This window comes from Narcine bancroftii, chromosome 12 (genome assembly GCF_036971445.1).
Source record: "Narcine bancroftii isolate sNarBan1 chromosome 12, sNarBan1.hap1, whole genome shotgun sequence".
In the NCBI taxonomy this organism is placed as follows: Eukaryota; Metazoa; Chordata; class Chondrichthyes; order Torpediniformes; family Narcinidae; genus Narcine; species Narcine bancroftii.
Genome location: NC_091480.1, coordinates 53,120,740 through 53,146,092, shown reverse-complemented (window position 1 = coordinate 53,146,092; position 25,353 = coordinate 53,120,740). Strand labels below are relative to the sequence as shown.

General features: G+C 40.2%; 1 protein-coding gene across 2 annotated transcripts in view; it reads right to left on the bottom strand.

The window, feature by feature from the left end:
* pmela (premelanosome protein a) overlaps nucleotides 1–25,353 on the bottom strand; it is a 50,115-nt gene extending 24,762 nt beyond the window's left edge. For both annotated transcript variants that reach the window (XM_069905575.1, XM_069905576.1), the window contains exons 1-5: nucleotides 25,237–25,353; nucleotides 16,021–16,155; nucleotides 9,971–10,117; nucleotides 7,626–7,766; nucleotides 5,413–5,574 (exon numbers count right to left, since the gene is read on the bottom strand). In XM_069905575.1, the coding sequence (XP_069761676.1) occupies nucleotides 5,413–5,574; nucleotides 7,626–7,766; nucleotides 9,971–10,117; nucleotides 16,021–16,155; nucleotides 25,237–25,300 (649 nt within the window). In that variant the 5' untranslated portion in view covers nucleotides 25,301–25,353. The remainder of the gene's footprint in view (nucleotides 1–5,412; nucleotides 5,575–7,625; nucleotides 7,767–9,970; nucleotides 10,118–16,020; nucleotides 16,156–25,236) is intronic.

Sequence of the window (25,353 nt, the reverse complement as noted above, 5' to 3'; positions counted from 1 at the left end):
TCATCCCTAAAATATATTTTTGACAAGGTAGACTCTAAGATATCTTCTTACATTTGGAATAATAAAAGTCCTAGAATGAGCAAACCTTTATTGCAGAAACAAAAGAAAGATGGAGGAAAGGCTCTCCCTAATTTTAGATTTTATTATTGGGCTATTAATATCCAATATATTACCTTTTGGATTTATTATTTAGACATACATGAATGTTCTTTATGGGTAGATTTAGAGAGGAATTCTCTAGACAAGATCTTGACCCATTTCTTAAAGCAAACGATAAAGATTTGGTTCCAGTTTTCTAAATGTTTTGAGTTTAATAATTTTGTTTTATCTAGCAAAATGCATCTTAATTTTTTTTAAAGCATCATTGATTGACCAGATGTTTTCTATATGGAAAACTAAAGGAGTAATAACCTTTTCAGACCTATTTGCAGGAGACTTTGTCTTTCAATCAATTAGCAGACAAATATGATTTGAGCAAGGCACAATTTTTTAGGTATTTACAAATTAGGGACTTACTGTGGACTTCCAAACTATCCTTCTGCTTACACATCTAATATGATAGACACCCTTTTTTTCTGGTGTATCCACTCCAAAAAGGGTTAATAGCCACAATACCATACAATTTTATTACCTAACTTGCAATTAACAATACAATTGGTTACTTACCTTGCGACCGATATCCAACGATAGAATTAAAGGTGCTTGGGAATTGGAATTGGAATTCCAAGAATTGCTTCCAGACAATCAATGGGATCATATTTTTTGACTTGTAAATACTTCACCAATTTGCGCCCGTCATTCCTTGATCCAGTTCATGGTGGTACATTTGGCACAAATGTCTAAAGATAATTTTGCCCATATTTTTCCCAATGTAAACACTTCTTGTGATAGGTGCAAAGTCGAAGTAGCCACTTTAACTCATATGTTCTGGTTATGTTCAAAACTAGATAATTTCTGGAAAGATGTCTTTGAAACCCTAACAAACGTTCTAGGATTAGAATTACAACCAAATCTATCAACAGCTATTTTTGGAATCATATCGGCAGAGACTGGACGTATCCCTGTCTCCACACAGCGAATAATCACCTACAAAAGCCACGTTACTTAAATGGAAGGATCCGATCCCATTGACTCGACTTCAATGGCTCTCAGCTGTCACGTCATGTTTAAGTTTGGAAAAAATTAGGAGTCGGACATTTGATCCATCTTTTAAATTTAAATTTGAAGTCTGGCAACCATTTATTCAATATTTCCACATAGTTTAAGAATCATAATTTGATGCTGGATTCTCTCTTCGTTCCTTCTGGTAAATCTGGTTTTAACCAGGAAAACCCTTTGTTTTCCTACTTTACTCTCAGAATGGCCCAGTCCTTTTTTTAATTTTGGTTTAGTTAGAAGGGATTTTGTAATAAAAATTATTTTTTTCTCTCTCTTTTTTTCTTTTGGTTTTACAAGAGGAGAAGAAATTGATGGTTAATATATATTAGTTCAATACTAATATGTTCTTTATCTTACACACTTGTCTGTAATGTAATTCTCCTCTTGTGTACGTGTTCGATATAACTCAATAAACGGATTGAAAAATAAAGAAATAAAGAAAGGAAGAATACTATAGTGATTAAGAATGAGGAAGTACTGGAGCTTTTGAAGCATATAAAGTGGATAAGTCTCCAGGTCCAGACAGGATTTTTCAAATGTCATTAGAGATGGGTATAGTGCTGGAGGATTGGTGTGTTGTGCATGTGGTTCCTTTGTTTAAAAAGGGTTCAAGGAGCAAGCCTAGCAATTATCAGCCTGTAAGTTTGACATCTGTGGTTGGAAAATTAATGGAAAGCGTTCTTAGAGGTAGTATATATAATTATCTGGAGAGACAGGGTCTGATCAGGAACACTCAACACGGGTTTGTGTGTGGAAGGTCATGTTTGACTAATCTTGTTGAATTTGTTTGAAGAGGTGATTAGAAATGTTGATGAAGGTAGAGCAGTGGATGTTGTCTATATGGTCTTCAGTAAGGTTCTACATGAAAGGTTAGTTAGGAAGGTTCAGGCGCTAGGTATTAATTTTGAGAGTCAAATGGATTTAACAGTGGCTGGAAGGGAGATGCCAGAGAGTCATAGTGGATAACTATTTGTCAGGCTGGAGTCTGACAATAAGGGATCTGTATTGGGTCCATTGCTGTTTGTCATTTACATTAATGATCTGGATGATGGGGTGGTAAATTGGATTAGTAAATATGCAGATGATACTAAAATGGGTGGAATTGTGGATAATAAAGAAGGTTTTCGTGGACTGCAGATGGATTTGCACTGCTTAGAAGAGTGGGCTGACAGATGGCAGATGGTGTTTAATGCTGATGGGTGTGAAGTGCTTCATTTTGGAAGGAATAATCAGAACAGAACATGGTAGTAAATGGGAGGGCATTGAGGAAATCAGTGGAGCAGAAAGATCTAGGAATAACAGTGCATCATTCCCTGAAGCTGGAATCTCATGTGGATAGGGTGGTGAAGAAGGCTTTTATTATGCTGGCCTTTATAAATCAATGCATAGAATACAGGAGTTGGGAGGTGATGTTGAGACTGTTCAAGGCATTGGTGAAGCCAAAGTCGGAATACTGTGTGCAGTTCTGGTCACCAAATTATAGGAAGGATATCAACAAGGCAGAGAAGATTTACGAAAATGTCACCTGGATTTCAGAATCTAGATTGAGCAGATTAGATCTTTATTCCATGGAGCATAGAAGGTTGAGAGGGGATTTGATGGAGGTATTTAAGATTATGAGAGGATAGAGAGAGTTGATGTGGATAGGCTTTTCCATTGAGAGTAGGTGAGATTGAAACAAGAGGTCATGAGTTAAGAGTTAAGGGGCAAAAGTTTAGAAGTAACATGAGGGGGAACTTCTTCACTCAGAGAGTGGTGGCTGTGTGGAATGAGCTTCCGGGAGAAGTTGTGGCAGCAGGGTCCATTTTGTCATTTAAGGAAAAATTGGATAGGTATATGGATGGGAGGGGAATGGAGGGTTATGGGCAGGGTGCAGGTAGGTGGGGCTAGAGGAGAGGACTTAGCTCGGTGCGGACTAGAGGGGCCAAAATGGCATGTTTCCATGCTGTAATTGTTATATGGTTATGTAAGAACTCTTTTGTTCACCCTGGGCATCCATTATCTAAACTGTTACTTACAGGGTCAGGCTTCACTGGATGTGAAAAGATACATCCTGATTTCACTCCTCTATGGTGTGTCTATTCTTGTATAATTATATTCTTTTGTTGTTTCTTCCATCAGAGAAAAAATATTTATCCATCAACCCGACAAAACCTCTTTATCATTTTAAAGAATTTAATCAGACGTCCCTTCACAAACATTTGAAATTCAAGCAAATCTAAATCCAGGTTTTTGCAACATACTCTGTTTCTAGTGATACATTTCCAATAATTTCCTTACGACGGATGTTAAACTAACAGATCTACAGTTATCTTGCTTCTTCTCCTGTTTGAGTTTTCAACATAAAACAAAAATGATCCTGAATCTGGAATCACTTTAGAATACTGTATGTACATATTAATGTCCCTGCAAATTTCTTATCCATTTTTAAAATATTTGGGTGGAAACCATTTGGTCTTGAAAATGTATCCATTAAAAGTCCTATTATTTTCCCCAACCTCATTGTATAATATGTATCAAGTTCCTTCTTTTTCTTTTAAGTTATGCAAATCTATGATAGTCTTGTTTGCATCTATTTTTAATGGGCCACGTTGTTATTTCCCTCTCATTAAGAATATTTCTTTCACATCCCTTGTAAGTATTACTTTGTGTTTTAGTTTACCATTTAATTCCCTTCTTTGTATCCCTGTGCTTTTAACACCTATCCCAGCCTTTAATTTAAAAACTTTTCTTGGGATGTGAGCATCATATCTTGACCATTTCTTTAACGTCATGAAAAGGCGCTGGTGAGCTGCCTTTATCAACCCCTCTCTGGAGAAAAACTTCCAAAGTGCTGTTTTCAAGGCAGCCCCAGGATTTAGAACCAGTGACACTGATGAGATTGTGATAAATTTCCAAGTCAGGAAGGTGAACGATGTGCAGGAGAACATAATAGATGATGAAATTCTCATACCCTTGCTGCTCTTGCCCTATATGTTCTTTGGATACATCCCACTGTTTATGAACACTGGTTTCCAGATTCTTTTATGGCTGGAGATGGATATATATGTTCATTGAACTTCCAACAATTATTTTTTGTCATCTATATCAATGACCTGGATAACAATGTGGTAAATTGGATCAGCAAGTTTGCAGACTGGAGGCGTTGTGGACAGCAAAGGTTTTCAAAGATTGTAGAGGGTTCTGGACCAGCTGAAAAAATGGGATGAAAAACGGCAGATGGAATTTGATGCAGACAAGTATGAGATGTTGAATTTTGGAAGGACAAACCAAGAAAGGACATAAACGGTAAGTGGTCGGGCCCTGAGGGGTGCGGAGGACAGAGGGATCTGGGAATACAGATGCGTAATTCCCTGAAAATGGCGTCACAGGTAGGTAGGGTTGGCATCTTGGCCTTCATAAATCAAAGTATTTAGTACAGGAGTTGGGATGATAAAGTTGTATAAGATATTGGTGAGGCCAAATTTCAAGTATTGTGAGTAGTTTTGGTCCCCTAACTGCAGGAAGGATATCAATAAGATAGAAAGAGTGCAGAGAAAATTTACTAGGATGTTGCCTGGACTTCAGGAACAGAGTTACAGGGAAAGGTTAAACAGGTTAGGACTTTATACCCTGGAGCTTAGAAGAATGAGGGGAGATTTGATAGAGGTGCAGAGAGCTGATCCTATCAGCTGCTCTGCACCCGCTGCAGTCACCGTATTCACCACAGCGCTATTGTGCATGCAGGAGTCCCCACAAGGCGTGTTAGTTAAACACAGAGCTTGGCTGGTAGCATTGAATTTAAAAGTAAAGCGTTCATCAGAGGTTCCCATTTGTGTTGTCTGGTTATTCGATGCAATAACAAACAAGAGGTATTTAAAATGATGAGGGGGACAGACAGAGTAAAGGTAGGTCGGCTTTATCCACTGATGGGAGGTGAGATACAAACCGGAGGACGTGGGTGGAGAGTGAAAGGGGAAAAGTTTAGGGGGAAACTTCACACAGAGAGTCGTAGTTGTGTGAAACAAGCTGCCAGCTAAGGTGGTGAATGTGGGCTCAGTTTTAACATTTAAGAGAAATTTGGGAAGGTACTTGGATGGGAGAGGAATGGAGGGATATGATCAGTGGGACTAGGCAGAGAAATGGTTTCACACAAACTCGAAGGGCCGAAGGGGTCTTTTTCTGTGCTGTAATGTTCTACGGTTCTGTTTCTAAATATATCTGACAACAATCCATACAGTTTGAATAGCTTCACCATCTGATGCATTTGCTTACCTGTGATTGTAAACTGTGAAGTCGCTTTTCCAATTGGAATGAATTCTTTATGTCCACGACAATGGTACACAACTACCTCCATGCTATAGGAACCTACTGGAATGTCTGCTGTGTCGATAGCCAGCAGAGAAGAAGGACCATCCATCACCTGCCAGTACTCCCCTGGAAGATGGGTCAAAACATACCAGTACATCAACACCTTATGGCAGGCCAGGAATCATTTTTTTAATTACAAAGATTTTGAGAGGTTCATTCTTTCCAGACCACCAGAACAGATTCCAATCAAAGCAAATCTAAGCAACCTGTTCTCAAAGGCTGAATATTTCCTTTGGAAACTATAGTGCTCAGAATTACATATGGCATTTCATAAATGCCATCATCCATTTTAGATCTGTTTATGTACAGGGCCCTCCATAATGTTTGGGACAAAGACACTTTTTTCCTTTATTTTCCCCTGTACTCCACAGTTTTAACTTTGTAATGAAGCAATTCACATGAGATTAAAATGCACGTTCCAAATTTTATTGAAGGTTATTTGTACACATTTTGATTTGACCATGTAGAAATTACAGCACTTTTTATACATAGTCCCCTCATATCATATTTGGTATATAGCAATGGGATGTATATTAAAGCAGTCCTGTTCAGTACTTTGTTGCATATCCCTTACATGCAATGACTGAAGTGTGTGATCCATAGGCATTACCAGGTACTGAGTATCTTCCCAAGCCTCTACTGCATCCATCTTCAGCTCCTGCATGTTTGGTGGGTTTGTCCCCTTAAGGTTTCTCTTCAGCATATGGAAGACATGCTCAATTAGACTTAGATCAAGTGACTGACTTGGCCAGTTGAGAATTTTCCAGTTTTTAGATTTGAAAAACTCATTTATTGCTTTAGCAATCCATTTGGGATCATTGTCTTGCTGTAGGATGAAGCGCTATCCAATGAGTTTGGAGGGATTTGCTCAAACTTGAACAGATAAGATGATTTTATACACCTGAGAATTAATTTTGCTACTGGCCATCAGCAGTTACATCATCAATGAAGATAAGTGACCCAGTACCTGTGGCAGCCAGACCTGCCCAGGGCCATAACAACCCCACCACCATGTTTCACAGGTGAGGGGGTATGATTTGGATCTTGGGCAGTTCCTTTACACCTCCACACTTTGCTCTTCCATCACTCTGATACAGGTTAATCTTGGCCTCATCTGTCCACAAGACCTTTTTCCAGAATTCTGCTGGCTCTTTTAAATACTTCTTGGCAAACTATAATCTGGCCATCCTGTTTCTGTCACAAACTAGCCTCTGTATTTCTGTTCATGAAGTTTTCTGTGGACAGCAGTCACTAACACATCCACTCCTGCCTCCTGAAGAGTGTTTCTGATCTGTCGGACAGGCGTTTGGGGATTTGTCTTCATTATGATGAGAATTCTTCTGTCATCAACAATGGAGTCTTCCTTAAAATACCAGTCTCTCTGCAATTACGGAGCTCACGAGTACACTCTTTCTTCTTAACGATGTTCCAAACTCTTGATTTTGGTGATGCTAAAGTTTGGCCGATTTCTCTCACTGTTTTATTCCTGTTTTCCAGCCTTGTAATGGCTTCTTTGACTTTCTTTGGCACAACTCTGGTCAGCTCTCTTATCCCTGCACCAATGAAGCAATTAAACATCCCTGAGAAGCCAAATATCCCAAACATTATGGGGTCCTGATATGAGGGAACTCTGCATTAAAAATGCTGTAATTTCTACATGATCAAACCAAAATGTACACAAATAACCTTGAATAAAATCTTGAATGTGCACTTTAATCACATGTGAATTGTTTGATTACAAATGTAAAACTGTGGAGCACAGGGGTAAATAGAGGAGAAGTGTCTTTGTCCCAAACATTATGGAGGGCACTGTATGTAACAACTCAATTCTCTTAAACAGATTTAAATTTCCTGCTCTCAGTGATTGCTCATTGATGATTTCCCAATCATTCCTTCAACAAAATATATTTCTATTCATTTAATTTTATCAAATAGAATTTATGAAGCCAAGCACAAGCCTTATAATTAATTAAAATTCCATCTATAAATAATTCAGGATCAAACGCTGTGTACCACAGCATGTAGTGTACAATGCCCAACAGTCACCCAACAGTCACATTATTACATATATAGGGATCTGAGATAAGTTCTGGTTAATTAAGTTTTAATATTCATACCAAATGTTTGCCACACAAAGATAAATTTTGATCCCTTCTTCTTAAATATTCTTGGAAAGGGTTTTCCATCTGGAAAGGCCTCGTCTTCATCCTGCTGTGTTTCATTGGGGTACACAAGCTCTCCAGCAAGGACCTGTGTCCCTATAGGATACAAACAGGCAAGGTAATATGCCTTATGTCAAGAATAATGAATTCATCAAATGAATAGGGTAACACAGTTAGCGTAGCGGTTAGAGAAACGCTATCACAGCGCCAGTGACCCAGGTTCATCTGTAAGGAATTTGTACGTTCTCCCCGTGTCTGTGTGGCTTTTCCCCTGTGTAGCTTTTCCCACCGTTCAAAATTGTACCAGAGGGTTGTAGATTAATTGGGTGTAATTGAGTGGCATGGGTTCGTGGGCCAAAAGGGCCTGTTACCGTGCTGTATGTCTAAATCTAAAATGAAAATATTCATGCAATATATTGATACCATTTTCTACTTTAGCACTTCTGGCACTGCAAAGAATGTTATGGAGACTACAAAGTTGGAAATGTCATCACTTATCAAAATCATTTTCGATATTTTTATTTCAAAAATAGTATTATTGCTTTGTAATAAACATAAATCTGGTATGTCCCATTCTGGACAAAACACTTGGAGCTAAGTCTTATGAATGTCTATGCTGGTGACTCATTTACCATTTATTTGGTGACTGAAATCATAACGAAAATCCACAAGAAAGGGCTCAACTCTCTCAATAGGGCAATCAGGAAATTAGATGTTCCAGTTACCGGAGAACCTGAAATATGCTTGATACTTGGAGAAATAAAAGTTGAAACATGGGAACATTAATGCCTGTTCATCCCTGTGTAACCCAAGGTGCGGGCAAAGTGTGGGCAGACTGAGTTTGGAGGGCTGAGTTTCTCCAGCATTGTGTTTTTACTTCGACCACAGTGTCTGCACTCTTGTGTTTTAACCCTCTCATTCCTGTAAATGTTCTCCATGAGTCTTGGTTGATCTGTACTTCTAACTTCATTAGTTATGTGAGGAATTATTCCAAATTGTCACGATAATTTGGTTGAAAGTCCTTCCTGACTTTTTCCCCTCATTGGCTCAGCTCTAATTTTAAGGGTATTTTTCCCCCCCCACCCCCAAAAGTTGCCCTTTCAAGTCCATTAATCATCTTGAACACTTCAGTGAGTTTGCACTTTAATCGTCAGGTCTTGAAGGAATCTAAACTACCCTTTTTTTAGCTATGGTAAATTACTAGTGAAAGTGGGCTTTAATCTTCCATCTTACCACCGTCCCCACTTCCCACACACCCCCACCCCCACACCTTCCTGTTGGCACAAGCTAAAATAGCTTGCAATTAATTACTTCTTTGTAGTTTACATTGGGATCAATGAGTGTTTTAAAAGTTTTGGATTTCCTGCATGAGGTAAAAGCCACATATGATAAACTTCAGACATTCGAGAGCCACAAGAAATAAAAACATTTTACAAACACACTTTTACTCTTGCATGCACATTTTGTGACAAAAAATTTATATAAATATTAAGAAATAATTTTTATTCATACAAATAGTTTTTAAACTTCCAATTTCAATAATCAAAAACTACACATGCCATATATACACATTAATAGTCTAATTTTATAAGTACCTGTGTTGTTCGGGGCATCATGAGCTTGGCCAGGGCCAGGGCCAAGACGAGAGTCAACGGTTACGGTGTCGGGAGCTCAGATGGGTATGTGCCCTGAGCCTAGATGAGTGTCTGCCCCGGCCCATGAGCACTCACCTGGGCCCCAGCCGCCTGCCCGCCCATCTGAGCTCCTGACATCCCAACCATGGACTCTCACCCTGGCCGCCCACCCACCAGAACTCCTGTCACTCCAGCTGCCCGCCCATCCAAGCTCTTGACGTCCCAACCACAGAGTCTCACCTAGGCCCCGGCCTCCCATCCATCCGAGCTCCCAATGCCTGAACCACAGACTCTCACCTAGGCCCCGGACTCCCGTGCAGCTGAGCTCCTGATGCCCGATCACAGAGAAATGGTGGACAATCCACGTCCACTGGATCTATGATTGCTTGTACAATTCCTGTCTCAGCCAGCATATTTCCACGAGCCACACATTACATGTGAAAGGGCAGCATGTGACTCGCGAGCTGCGGTTTGGCCACCCCTATTCTAGAGTCTTAGCCCTCACCCATCTATATTGAAAGGAATACAATGCCAGTCCTTGTAATTTAACCCTTTAAGTCCCGGTATCGTTCTGAAATACCAAGTCATTCCAAATCCTATCCAAGTTTCCAGTGCTGCTGATCATCCACAACTTAGACACAAGATTACTACTCTTATTATTGTTACCATTCAGAGTACAGTTTTCAGCCCAAACAATCTGTCCGTCAGACTGAAGAGTCTGATTCCGGGGAAATTTCAAGTTAATGTAGAAGGTGGATTTTGCTCCAGTTAAGGTGGGGGCATCATTGTCAACATCAACTGAAATTGGTCCTCCTGTAAACAAGAACATAACTCTGATTGTGCATCACTTCATCACACAGGTTATTTCTAGATGAACCAATCTTCTGTCCACTGGTCCTGGCTACCTAATTCTATCATTAGTTTATAAACAGAATGAATATTTCCCCATTAGAATCTTAATCTGCACATTACAGTTCAACCAGTGGTTCTCAACATTTTTTTTCCCACTCACATGCCACCTTAAATTTAGACCTACAGCACAGTAACAGGCCTTTTCTGTTCACAAGTCCATGTTGCCTAATTAACCTGCAAACCACCAGCCCCAATCTGTCCCAATATTTCGAACAGTGGGAGGAAACCGGATCCCTGGGAAAAACCCACGCAGGCACGGCAAGAATGTACAAACTCCTTACAGACAGCGCAGAATTCGAACTCCGGAACCAATCACTGGCGCTGCAAAGGCATTACGCTGACCCCTACGCCAACTGTGCTGCCCTTTATTTATTAAACATTATTTATTTACTTTTATATATGCATATTTGTACTGCATTTGTATTATTTGTCTGTTTGTGTGTTTGCATTTTTTACACCAAGGACCAGAGAACACTGTTTCATCGGGTTGTACTTGTGACCTATCGTGGATGCACAGCATCTCCTCACTTGTCAGGAAGGTGCAACAGTGGCTGCACTTCCTGAGAAGTCTGAAGCGGACAAGGCTACCAGTCACCAACATGTGCACAAAACCATGAGTTGCAGAGAGGATCATTGTAGTCTCTCCCCCCCCCCCCACCCAACAATTGATGCAATCTACCAGGAACGTTTTCTGAAGAGGGCACGCAAACTCTTTAAGGACCCCTTCTACCCCGCACTCAGCATCTTTCAGCTGCTCCCATCGACCAAAGGAACAGATCACACTGACCCTCCAAGACTCTCATCTGTACAAAGCAAAATTTATTTATAATTTACTTGCCCTGCTTATGTATTGTTTGTCTGTATGTGTATTATGTCTGGTTGGGTGCCTGTGGGTTTTTCACTGAGGACCGGAGAACACTGTTTCATCAGGTTGTACTTATCAATCAGATGACAATAAACTTGAACTTGAACATTCAATTGCTAGAACACATCAAAATTAACTTGAAATTCCTTGCAGTTCCCCATAATAATATACTTTGCATCAACCCCCAATTCATATAGAGAAATAGAGCACAGAAACACCCCTTCAGCCCACCAAGTCACATGGCGGCACGGTGAGCATTGCAGTTAGCGCAACCCTGTTACAGCGCCAGCAACCAGGGTTTGAATCCGCCATTGCCTGTAAGGAGTTTGTACGTTCTCCCTGTGTCTGCGTGGGTTTTCCCTGGGGGCTCCGGTTTCCTCCCACCCTTCAAAAACATCCTGGGGGCCATAAGTTAATGGGGTGTAATTGGGCAGCACAGGATCAAGGGCTGGAAGGGCTTGGACTGTGCTGTACATCTTAAACAAATGTCCATGCCTACCAAGGACCCATTTTTACTCTAGTCCGACCCTAAGCCAATTTATTTTCCCCACATTCCCATCAACCTCCTTCCCCCCCCCCCCCCCCCCCACCAGATGCTATAGCTCAGCCATACACTAAGGGCAATTTGCGGTAGCTGGTTAACCCACCGACCTGCACACTGTTGGGATGTGGGAGGCAACTGGAACACCCTGGAGAAACACAGGGAGAGTATGCAAACTCCACACAGACAGCAGCTGAGGTTACAATTCAACCTAGGTTACTGCAGCTGTGTAGCAGGATGGCACGGTCAGCATAGCGATTAGCACAACACTGCTACAGTGTCATCGACCGGGGTTTGAATCCCACATTGTCTGTAAGGAGTTTGTACATTCTCCCTGAGTCTGTATGGGTTTCCCCCAGGGGCTCCGGTTTTCTTCCACCGTTCAAAATGTACTGGGGTTGTAAGTCAATTGGGTGTAATTGGGTGACAGGCTTGTGGGCCGAAATGGCCTGTTACCATGCTGTATGTCTAAATTTAAATTTAAATTAAAAACAAAGCAGCCTTATTCAAGATACAGCACAGTATGGTGACATTTTGTGAGCTGCTCCAAGCAAATCCTCTACTTACAATTGTCATTTAGAGAGGCTTTGAAGAAGGAGAAGCAGAATATAGGATATAAAAGCAGTAAGGTATAAGGGCTAAAGGGCACGTACTTGAATGCAAGAAGCATCAGGAATAAGGGTGATGAACTGAGAACTTGGATACATACATGGAACGATGATGTGGTGTCCATTACAGATACCTGGCTGGCACCAGAGCAGGAATGGATTCTGAATATTCCTGGATATCAGTGTTTTAAAAGGGATAGAGAGGAGGAGAAAGGGGAGGAGGGGAGGCATTACTGTTCAAGGATACTATTACAGCTGCAGAAAGGGTACGTAATGTAGCACGATCCTCTATCGATTCAGTATGGGTGGAAGTTAGGAACAGGAAGAGAGCAAGTATTCTATTGGGAGTATTCTGTCGGCCTGCTGGTAGCAGCAGGGATACCAAGGAGCAAGTGGAGAGGCAGATTTTGGAAAGGTGCAAAAATAACAGGGTTGTCATCATGGGTAACTTCAACTTCCCTAATATTGATCAGCACCTGCATAGTTCCAGAGGTTTAGAGTCCAGAGTTTGTTAAGTGTGTCCAGGACAGACCCAGTATGTTGACAGGCCAACTAGGGGAAATGCCATATTAGAAATGGTATTAGTTAATGAACTGGGTCAGGTCACAGATCTCTCAGTGGGTGAACATTTAGGGCCTGGCCTTTAGCATCGTCATGGACAAGGACAGAGTTAGAGAGGACAGGAAATTATTTAATTGGGGAAGGGCAAACTATGAGGCGAAAAGGCTTGAACTTGCAGGTATAAATTGGGATGACATTTTTGCAGGGAAATGTACTATGGAGATGTGGTTGATGTTTAGGGATCTTTTGCAGGATGTCAGGGATAAATTTGTCCTGGTGAGGCAGAGAAAGAATTGTCAGGTGAAAGAATCATGGTTGACAAGAGAGGTGGAAAATCTAGTCAGGCAGAAGATAGGTCTCTTGAGGAATATCGGGTAGCAAGAAAGGAGTTTAAGAGGGGGCTGAGGAGAGCAAGAAGAGGACATGAGAAGACCTTGGTGAGCAGGGCTAAGGAAAACCCGAAGGCATTCTTCACATGTGAAGAACAGAAGGAGGACAGGAGTGAAGGTCGGACCGATTAGAAATAAAGGTGGGAAGATGTGCCTGGAGGCTGTGGAAGTGGGTGAGATCCTCAATGAATACTTCTCTTCAGTATTCACCAAGGAGAGAGACCTTGATGACAGTGAGGACAATATGGGAGGGGTAAATGTTCTAGACCATGTTGATATTGTGAGGATGTGTTGGAGCAGTTAAAATCCATTAGGATGGATAAGCCCCCAGGTCCTGACAGAATATTCCGCAGGCTGCTCCACGAGGTGAGGAATAACGTGGAAGCATTAGAAATGGTGCAGAGGAGATTTACCAGGATGCTACCTGGTTTAGAGAGTATGCACTATGAGCAGAGATTAAAGGAGCTGGGGCTTTACTCTTACAATATATTAGGAGGAATAGACAGAGTGGACAGCCTGCGCCTCCTTCCCAGGGTACCACTGCTCAATATACAAGAGGGCATGGCTTTGAGGTCATGGGTGGGAAGTTCAAGGGAGATATTAGAGGAAGGTGTTTTACCCAGACCTAGGTCAATGGTGGAGGGAGGTACTTGGGTGAAATTCAAGAGACTCCAAACAAGCATATGGAGAAATTTAAAGTGGAGGGTTATGTGGGAGGCAGGGTCTAAAGGTCGGCACAACATTGTGGGCTGAAGGGCCTGTACTGTGCTGTACTGTTCTATGTATCTCTAACACCACCCAAATTATGAATATTCTTCTATTAAATCTACTTTGGGCTCCTGTAACACAACACCCTACACTTTAGTTTTATCATTGCATTTCGGTTGGTGCTGTTACAGTGACAGCAACCGGGGTTCGAATCCCATGCTGTCTGTAAGGAGTTTGTACGGTCTTCCCATGTCTGCGTGGGTTTTCCCCAGGGGCTCCGGTTTCCTCCCACCCTCCAAAAAAACACTGGGTTTGTAGGTTAATGGGGTGTAATTAGGCAGTGCAGGCTCATGGGCTGAAAGGACCTGTTACCGTGCTGTATGTCGAAATTTAAATTTACCTGCTGCACTTGGGCATGGGTTGACTTCCTGGATAGCATGAAAAACAAAGCTTTTCACTGTATCTTGGTACATGTTACAATAAACAATTCAATTCAATACTAGCTGAACCACTTTGATGAGGAAGAATGGCTCTCATTGTGATCTTCATCCAAAACCTGCCAACCCAGGTACCTATTTCCTTTTATATTTGTATTTCTTACAGTCCGATTTATCTCATCTGAATTCTGTGCATCTAGAAGTTTAGCTTTTATTTGTGCTGTTAACCTCAATAATATTTAAATTCTACATCAGAGACTTATTTGTGTGAGCAACTGCCAGACTGGGAAATAGCTTTTTCCCACAGGGTGTGAGATTGATGTACAGTGCCTCTGGAACCAAGGGGAAAAATTCAAAATATTTATTCATATTTATTTTAAATTTTATCTGTATGTATATATGTGATTTTTATATGTGTCTGTATGTGTGTGCACTGTGGTCAGAGTGTCTTGTATTTAGCAACAGGTTTATTTCCGTAAAATGTTTCAAACATTTCTCGGCAGCTTTATCAAGCAAAATTGAACCCGGAACCTTGAAAAATGTTGGCATGCATGACTAAGACACTTGCTGAAGGAGACAGGTTTTCAGGTGCATCTTGCAGGTGGTCAGATGTTTAGGGAGACGGAGGTTGAGGGAAGGAATTCCCAGACATTAGGACTTGGCAGCTGAAGGCGTGACCACCCATGGTATGGAGAAGGAGCCCAAGTTGCAGGAATACAGAGTTCATGGTAGATTCAAAGGCTGAAGGAGATGGGAGTACAAGGATGGAATGGTAGTGAAAGCTGCTAGGGAGGATAAAGAAGAAAAGAGGAGTGAGCATAAAGAAAAGGGAAAATCAGATTAACAAAGGTTATGAGGAACAGAACAGCCAAGATACACAATTTAATTTTTTACATCAATTATATTATACTCCACATAAATTACAATTGTTTTAGATGTAATAAAGAGATAGGAACCTTTTCACATTCAGTCTGGCAGTGTGATATGAATACTTTATTGGGACAAATTATGAAGAAACAAGTTCCGAAAGACTGATAATATTTTTGCTAGGCGATATTCATAATATGAAGTTAGATATTTATCAGAGTAAATTTCTAAATGTAACAATAGCAGTAGGGAAGAAATGTATGGTGGTAAAGTGGAAATTAGACAATGATGTGGGGTTGAATAGATGGCAAATGGAATTACAATATTGTAGACCATTAGAGAAAATAACACATAATTTACAGAATCAGCCAGAAGATTTTACAAGATTTGGAAACCGACAGCGTCCACCACTCCTGCTTGCACTTGCCCTAATTAACTTAGAGGTTTAAGATTATATTTGTCAATTTGAAAATTAATTAATTAATTAATTTTATTTAGCAAATCTTTCTTTTTTTCCTACTTTTTTGAGGAGGAAGGGCGGAGGGTAGGGGGAGAAAATATAAAATTATGTATTCTTTTCCCATTGTTTATTATTGTGTATGATTATGGAGAAACATTATATTTGTTATGGGTGCAAATGAAAAATAAAGTTTTCAAGAAAAAGATACACATTGGAAAAGGGATATTCTGGTTCATGCAAATGTCACCAGTAGATTTGATTTTGGAGGAGATTATTTGCGAAATTTGCTGTTTGCTGGCAACTTTCCCTCAAATACCCCCAAACCACTGGTTTTCATAATAAACAGAACTCAAAAATTGACACCTCACCTTTCCAACAGTCATGCTCCCTGGAGTCTCCAGCCTCCCACATTGGGTACAGGTCCGAATTCCAGGGCCTGGAGCCAGCCATCCATCTTGGAGTAGAGTTCTCTTTGTTCCTTCTATGTCCATCATCAGGCAACCCTGTCAACAATCCAAACCATCATATTCAACACTTTAACAACCTAACCTAGAAGAGGGGGAAAAAATCATTTTTCTCCGGTAAATGAAGAATTACATGATAATGGGGTTGTTGGCTGATAATGGCACTTGACCTCTATCAATTTGTGTGCAGCAAACCTACATAAGGTAAGGAGAAACCTTTCTGAAATTTACCCTATTACACATAATCCAAATGTTACCTTCTTTTAATTAATAGATGTGATTACTTCTAAGTCAAAATCATTTTTTATTAACAAAGGTTTTTATTAATACAGTAAAAAAAAACCCTGTAATCCGGCACCTGTGGAGATTGGTAGATGCCGGATAAGTGTATTTTCCAGTGGCTTCAGACTTACTCTTACAATATACCTGCATTAAGAATAAAGTTTAAAAGAAAAAAAACTACACTGTTCTCACACTGAACAAACTTCACCTGCATGAATATATAATTTGAAGCATTTTACTTTATTTTTCAGTCACATTCTTTGAAAACATTTAACCGTCACTGCATCTGCAGGTTTCTCCCCCTCCATGGAGCTGGCCGAAAGATGAACAATAAAATAATAAATAATTACCACCCCACCCCCCAAGTTTACAGATGAAACCTCTGACTCAACAGGGATAAGGAGACACTTTGAGAGAGTCACCCAACAGCAAGCGGCATCAACCAGCTCTTCATCCTGGGTGACCCCCCCCCCCATTGCTGTTTCACACAACTTTATTCAAACAGCTGCTATGAGCAAATCCCAACCAAGGCTTTCCCTCCACTGGCTGGATATTGACTCCCATCTTCATCCAAGGTTTATGTGTGATTTCAGAGAACATTTACTTTTACCATTTTTAACGTACTTTTTTTTAACCCAATTCTTATTTATTTATTTTTTAAATTTATTTTCCTCAATTATTTTTCTAGAATTTCAGTGCCAAGAGTTTTACTATATCTAAAGTCTCTTTCAGGCTCTCTCTGATCTAAAAAACATTTGTTTAAACAGATTTTGTCTTTGTTTTTTTTTGCCTGAAGTAACACCAGGCTATTTAAAGCATGTGATAAATTCCATCTCTATACATTATGATACTGTGAGATCCCTGCTGAGAACATCCACATCACATGCCTTCCAAATCTTCAAGTAATCTCTTTCATGTGACAGTCATCTGAGGTACCTAATCCCAGCCAGATAAAGATGGGTTAATGAAGCCACGCTTGCTCATTCGAATTAAATTTAAATCCATTTTTTCAACATTTATGCAATTCTACATCATATTTACCAATACTTTTTTTTTCAGGACATAATATTCAAGAGTAATAATCATTTCAAAAGTTGCAAACTCAAAGGTCAACACACACTGTAGTTTAAGTAGTTTAACATAACGCTGGGGAAACTCAGCAGGTGTAGCAAAGATAAAGATACAGAACCAACGTTTCAAACTTGAGTCCATCATCAAGGTATGAGAAAAATGTCGGCAAGCACCTGAACAAAATAGTGGGGGGAGGGGCACAGTCCACAGTAATAGATGGAGCAGGGAGGGAGGGCAGAAACCAGAGAAGTTGATATTAATGCCATCTGGTTGAAGCGTGCCCAGACAGAATATCACTGAAAAATTGTTCCTCCAATGTACGGGTGGTCTTGGTGAGATATTACATGAAGCTATGTGAATATGGGAGTGGGATGCAGAATTGAAATGGTTGGCCACTGGGAGATCCCTGTCACTAATGCAGAGTGAAGGTGCTCAGCAAAGCGATCGCCCAGTCTGCGCTGTGTCTCTGATGCAGAGAAGACCACAACAGGAGCACTGGATGCAGAAGATCACTTCCGCGGGCACACAAGTGTTTCTGTACTGTAATTGTTATATGGTTATATGTGCTGCTTTTTCTATCTGTGAAACATTTAATACACTATGAAGAAATGTACAGTATTTTCTTAACGTCTTAGTCCCTCATTCTTCAAAGCATCACTCAAGAATAATACTCACTCATCCTGTTTCCCTTTTACACTCTTGGAATCAAATAGCTACATCTATTCCCATATCAGTACTTATTGGTTATGAAGCACTTTAGGACATCTCAAAATGTGAAAGATAGATCAATGTAAGTTCATCATATACATTAATTTTTCCATTCCAATAATTCAGAATCAGACATACGTATCACGAAATTTGTTGTTTTGTGGCAGCAGATGTATGTATTACAGGTGCAAAATTGCTATAAATCACAATTCCATAAATGCAATATTCAATGTAAATAACAGTGGACAACAAAGATTTTTCTTCCTGAACACTTTTGGTTGTATTGTATGGATTTTGGGTTGCTCGTTGCGAAAATCAGCCTTAAAATTTTCCAATCACATTCCTTATTTTTTGGATATAACTTATTTTTGTGATTTCCTAACATGTGTTACAAGATCAAACCAGCAACCACAAAGAAAGCATATCACACAGGGGTAAAGATGAACAATCACTTTATTAACAAAAAATTCACCTTCATACTTTAATTCAAAATCCCCCCTTTTGTAACAATGCCCACTAGTTACTATGCAAATTTCTATAACAGTGTAAAACTAATAAATTCCCCAGCTTAAATATAACAAATGTAATTAAAATCTGTTATATTTCCAACCAGCCCACAGAAAAACTTAGACACAAAACAAACACAAAACACATTAGACTCACAAAAGTTTGATCTCAACTGAAGCAAAGATCATAAACAAAATTCATTTTGTTTGGTAAACTGAAGCCAAACATGTGTTACAGAGTTCTGTGTTGTGTATTGGCGTATATGTTGTGTGGTTTTATATTAAAAAGTGACAGTTTGCCTCAGAGAGCCAAAGTAAAGGTGGACTGCTGAGAGAGTGGGAGACGGACTGGGCATGTGCAGAAGATGATCTAGAAATTTCTGGACTTGGACTTGTGAGAGAGAGAGAGCACAAAATTTGAAGTTGTCTTGTGTTGCTGCAGAGAGAGGAACAATGACCTGGTCCAGATCCTTCTGGCTGCTTTCAGGATGTTCATCCTTTTTAAATCCCAACATTCTAAACTCTCCTCCAGACCATGACTCATGCTCTGGGCCTCCTTGCACTCCACAGCACCACCTTTGGCTTATCCTCCAAATCCAGATTTTTTTTTTCATTTTCTGCACATGCTCAGTCCAGCAGAAATGTCTCGTCAATGTCACACCAGCTGTGATACATCCTGTTACATTTGTGGTTCGTATACGCTTAAGGCTCAAAGACGCGGCGTGACTTCACTTATTAAGAAAGCCTATGAGCTCTAGTTCAGTTGTAAAATTGGTGACCAAGACAAACCCTGGGCTCCTCACATTTGTTGTGCAACATGTGCAGTCAACCTGAGAGCATAATTATACAATTAAACAGGCTAAATTCAACAAAGGTTAATTTAATGATTCTCCAACTTCCTACATGATACAGCAGATCTGAAATTATCTTTGTGTTCAGCTTGTCATTGTCTATTATAATCCCCAATTTTTTTCAGGAAGGAAACTTTCTGAAAAAAAAGTTTGTCCAGTGTTTGTCCAATGATGTGAAACTAAAGGTGAAAAATCAATGCATGCAGTGTAATACTTTTATTTGAAACAATGAAACATGCCCTAACTCTGAAGGAGTGGAATGCAGCATCGTTGAGAGGTATGACTACGGGTGATGGCTCTTCTCCGCATTCTTCTGCCCTCCAGCACATACCGAAGTGCATATGCAACCTGATGCCTCATAGGGTGAGAAAGAACAAAGAATAAAATAAGCACTTGTATAACACCTTCCAAGACCCCAGGAAGATAATTTCACAGCTAAGGAAATAACTTCAAACTGTAAGAATCATGGCAACCAAATTGCAGATAGCATGTTCCCACAAATCGATTTGAGATTAGCAACAAGATGAGTAGTTTTGAGACGTGTTGATTGATTGTTACTTAGTAATGACACTAGCAATCTGCACAGTAACCTTTGAGGATTTCCACTGGCTTTAATTTTATGTAAATAAATGTAATTTAAATGTAAGTTATAGCAATATTTGCACCAGTCATGCTGCCGCAAAACAACGTGTTAGTGACATTAAATTCTGATTCTGAGATCAATCTTGGATTAAACTCTTTGAAAGATAATGATCATCTGGCTGCAAAATTTTAAATTGACAAGATGTCAAGAACCCCTGTCAGTTAAGAAAAATAAATGAGTGGTATTCAACTGGCCAATCACATTTAATATTGGTATTAAACAGGAAAGTCCGCAGACACTGTGATTATAGTGTGTGACACAATATAGATATGTTTTTGAGAAATAAATTGGGCAGGGTTTTTAGAATAGGTCACATACAAACACTTTAAAACAGATCTTATTTAAAATACTGGAGCTCCTCTTATGTTAGACATGTCGGGGCCAACAGTGCCTTTGCAAAAGCTTTGGAGAGTGCCCAGATGAAAGAACTTGTCAGAGCCGCAAATCGTGTGGAGGGAAACTTGCTGTTCTAGGAAGGTCATGTGATTTTTCAAGCAGAGAGAGTAAATCAGATTTTTCTCTCTGAGAGAGAGAGAGAGAGATATCAGTTCTACAGTTTTACAGTCAGCAGCAGCAACTGGAACTGGAACAGGACAAGTTGGCAAGCTTGTGGAAAACCCCATATGGAAGACTGGTTGTGAGTGCTTAGTTCAGCCAGGACAAAGCCCTTGTGGTTCATGCAAGAGGAGAGGACTGGCTGTCTAATGTTTCACTTGGAATAAGGGAAACAAAAAAGAACTCTGGTGACCTGAAAGAAAGAGGTTATCATCTGGAGAACCCTGAGGGGGCAAAGTTTCATCAGCAAGACACTGGAGTGGCTGATTAAAAAGGAATCAGTTGTGGGTGTCAGTGTACAATGAATCCCTCTCTGAAAACCGACAAGAACCTTCCTGAGCGGTAACCATTTACCTTTCAAGCACCAAAACCTCGTGAACTTTATAAATGTTAAATTCTGTGCACAATATAAGAATTGCCTGCAACCAGTGAACTTGGAGAAGTGAGATTGGACTGTGAATCAAAGAACTTTTTTGAACTTACACACATGTTTCATACACGTGCGCTTAGAATTAGAAGGGGGTTAAGTTAGGTTAGTTAAGTCGATAGTGATGTTAAAGTGTGATTCTGTTTTCATGTTTAAAGATAATTAAAAGCAACTTTTGTTTAATTAACCATTTGTCTTGGTGAATTTCTATTGCTGCTGGGTTTTGGGGTCCTCTGGGCTCGTAACAAGTGCAATACACCAAAGTGTTGGAGAAATTCAGCAGGGCACGAAGTGTTACAGGAAGTAAAGGTATATAAACCACCATTTTGGGCCTCTTGGTTTGCTGTCTCAGGATGTAACATGTCTCCAAAGGAAGGGGGATTACAAGTAATTTACCAAATGTGGATTTTCTTTCTCACAATAAGAATGTTCAGAAGAGTTTTGCACCTTATTAATATGTGCTGATGAGGGCTTGATTCTACACACACTTTTTTAATGTGATAATGGTATTTTCTGACTGTATCCAATTACCACTCTGCTTTCTTCGGTCACAATTCCCACTCTTTTTAACTTAGCAGCATTTTGCATCAGTATTCCAAATTTGTGAAAATAATTAACACAATCAACGTCGGGCTCGTGTCTTTTCCACTTCAGGCTTCAAAAATGTTCACATGTCTGAGGTTACATGGAATAAAGGCAGCCTCCTCATTACTTGAGTGGAAATAAGGATAGGACAATGGCTTGCAACTCAGCAGGTCACCGTGAACAAGGAGTGAGAAGAAAATTGGGAAACGTCTGGGAGAAGGAACAGATTTTGTCGAAGGATTTGAAGAGAGAAAGGGAGGAATGGAGAGGAAAAGGGGAAAGAAAAGGGCAAGGTGAATTAAAAAGAGGGAGAGAAAGGAGAATTAAAAAGAGGGAGAGAAAACAGACTCAGAATTTGCACTTGTCATGAACAAGTTACAAAATTTGTTATTTTAAGCCAGCATCAAAGTGTAAGCATTTATATAAACCACCTTTCAACAATACCTAAAACAAAATGCACGGAAAGTGAAAGTGAGACAGTGTCTGTGGTTCATTGATAATTCAGCAAATGGATGGCGGATGGGAAGAAGCTGTCCTTGTGCTGCTGAGTGCTCATCTTCAGGCGACAATGTCTTCGATGGAGTGGAGTCTGGTGCCTGTGTGATGTCGCAGGTGAGCCAGCAACCCTTTGGAGTTTTTACTTGACCTGAACATTGCACCTCCGTACCAGGCAGCGATGCAACCTGCCAGAATGCTCACCACAGTACACCTGTAGGAATTTTTGAGAGTGTTGGTGACATACCAAACATCTTCAAACACCTCACAAAGTATAGCTGCTGGCGAGCCTTCTTTGCGATTGTATCAATGTAGAGGTTCCAGGTCAGATCCTCGGAGATGTTGAGACCCAGAAATTTGAAACTCTTGACCCTCTCCACTACTGAGTCATGTTCCCCTGACTCCCTCCTGCAGTTCACAATCATCTCCTTGGTTTTGCGAGGAAAAGGTTAGGGATGATAAGGAGGCTGAGTAGAGAAAGGAAGTGAAAGAGAGGGGTCAAAAGGAGGATAATGCAGGGCTTTGGCATGGCAGGAGATAAAGGGTAAGAGCAAAGAGGGGAGAAAAAGGGGAGAGAGTGGCGGGAAGGGTGAAAGAAGGGAAGTAGAAGGAAATCAAGAAAAGTGGGAGAGAGTGAAAAGGGGCAATAAAAGTGGGACAAGACGAGGGAGACAAAGGAGAGGGAAAAAGAGGGGGAGAGAGGTTGAGAAAGGAAGACATACAGGTGTAGGGTGTCTTTATTAATGTCACTGTGTAAGTGTCAGCTGAGCTGGGGGTGGGGAGAGCTGACTTTCGGGGTTATGTCCAGGGTGGTGCGGTATTGGAGCAGGAACATGCGGTGTCCAAGGGGACGGTGGCCAAGCACAGGGAATGGTGCTCCCCGCCCCCCTCCCCCCCGCCCATGTGTGTGGTTTATGATGAAAATCACGTTTTAATTTGATACATGATACAAAGGTGGTCATAATTACTGCACCTCACGGTTTTGTTGCCACGTGTTTATGGTGGTTTTTGATTTTAGTTGTAGCTCTATGTGTGTTTTGTGTTTGTAATGTTGTAGTTGAATAAAGTTTGTATGTTTATTTTTAAAAAGTGTCAGCTGAGAACAGCACTAAATTGAATTGAAGGCCAATACCCTCTGAGCATGTAAATCACCAAGAGTTAATATGACCCTCAGCAGACCAATGGCACAGTGACATTAGAGAGGAGCTTGTCTGTTCAGTACTAAAGATGAAATGTCAAATGTGCCCTTGACAGTTTGTTTAAGACTTCATTAATAATTAGTGAAGAGAAACAATTGTTTTATGTTTCCATTCGCCTATGCCTCCCCTTTCCCCCTGCAACCCCCCAAAGGAAAAAAGGAATTGTAACCTGTATCCTATCATCCCATAATTCATTGAGTTGGTATTGCAGCATTCTAAATCTGACTGCACAAGTACAACCTGACGAAACAGCGTTCTCCAGTCCTCAGTGCAAAACACGCAGACACAGAGCCAAACGTAACACACACACAGACAATACATATGCAGGGCAAGTATTCATCTGCAGAAATAAATAAATTTTGCTTCATGAATATGAGAGTCCTGGATGGTTAGTGTGTACATTTTCCGACACGTTCTCCAAGGTGCTGAAGTCGTAATGATTAAACCCCAAGAAGGCAAATATAAACTGTTAGAGTTTAATATCAACTTTTTTATTCATAGTGAATGCACCATTTCCTTCCTCATTTCTCACACATTCACAATTCAGTCTCTTTTTACATTTCATTTAAATGACGTCTTTCAGCAAAATCTTTTCTTTGTGATGGTTGCACCTGTGGTTCAGGGATTGAGTTTGTTTTTTAACTAGTAATTTTGCTGCATCCAGTTTAACTGAGAAGAAACAGAAAAGCAAAAGCCCCGAAGACTCCATTTGACTTTATATAAATCCTACAGCCTAATAGAGTGTTAATTTCGGAAGTGCTTTAAGATTCAAGATTCCTTTTATTGTCATATGATTGTACAGAACATGTAATATCACTCAAAACTGCCTTCTGCCTGTCGTGAGGCAGACAAACAATTGCCAATAGGGTCGCCTGGCACCCTTTACAGTACGAGAGAAAGAGAAGCAAAAGAGAGTTCCTTCCCCCCCACCCCTCCAGAGTCAATGAGTGTCCGTCCGTGGACTTGCAATTTCATTGGCTGTTAAGCACTTCAGGGCAGTCTGAAGTCGTGAAGATGCTCCATAAAAGATGCTTTTTCTTTGTCACTGATTGATATTTTTAGTTTAACCTCAAATCACCTTAGCTCTGCTGGTTTTATTCTTTGGATGTTTAAGACATACTTTAAATGCAACCTGCAAATAAATTCATGTTAAATAGCGGCAAAACAGAATTTTGGCCTGGACCCATAAATCTTTGCAATAACTATGGAACATTTGTAGTTAAAAAATATTCTATAACTTGAGACTGCATCAAAGCTTCCAGGAGGGTGTCATTTCCTCCGAACTGAAAGTTAATATATTCGTGATCAAATCTGCAGTTAATTTCCACGGAAGAAATGCAAGTGACTGCAGCAGTAGCAGCCTTGAAACTAAATTTAAACACAGCACAGATCCGACAACAAAAAGCTGTGAACATTTTCTCCTCATTTGCCACCTACCAAGAGACAAATGGAGGTTAAGTAAAAGGAAGGAGAATCCTGAACTAAAAAGCATCATCAACCCATTCTCAACCATAAAAGCATCTTTCTTGTGTCAAGCATCCTTAAAGATGTAGACCATTAAATATATATTCTGCTACAGGCTAAAAAAGTGTTTTAAAGAATGTTTTCTTGAATTACTCTCAGATTGGAATTCGACATGAAACATGACCCAGTTTTTATTCCGACAATATCTAACTTCTGTTTGCCAGAGGAAAATAGGTAGTTTGAACAACAAAATAACTTTTTATGGAAACCATGTCAAGTAGTACTGTTAAAAATTTTAAAAATGACAGTTCCATGTAAACCTGGTTAAACTTACAGCTGGTAGCCAAAGGAGAAGCACAAAGGAGAAAAATCAACAGCCTCTTGCTCCTCAGCTTCATTTCTTCTTCCTCCACACAATTCAGAGACCAAGAGGGTGCATCTTATATAAAAG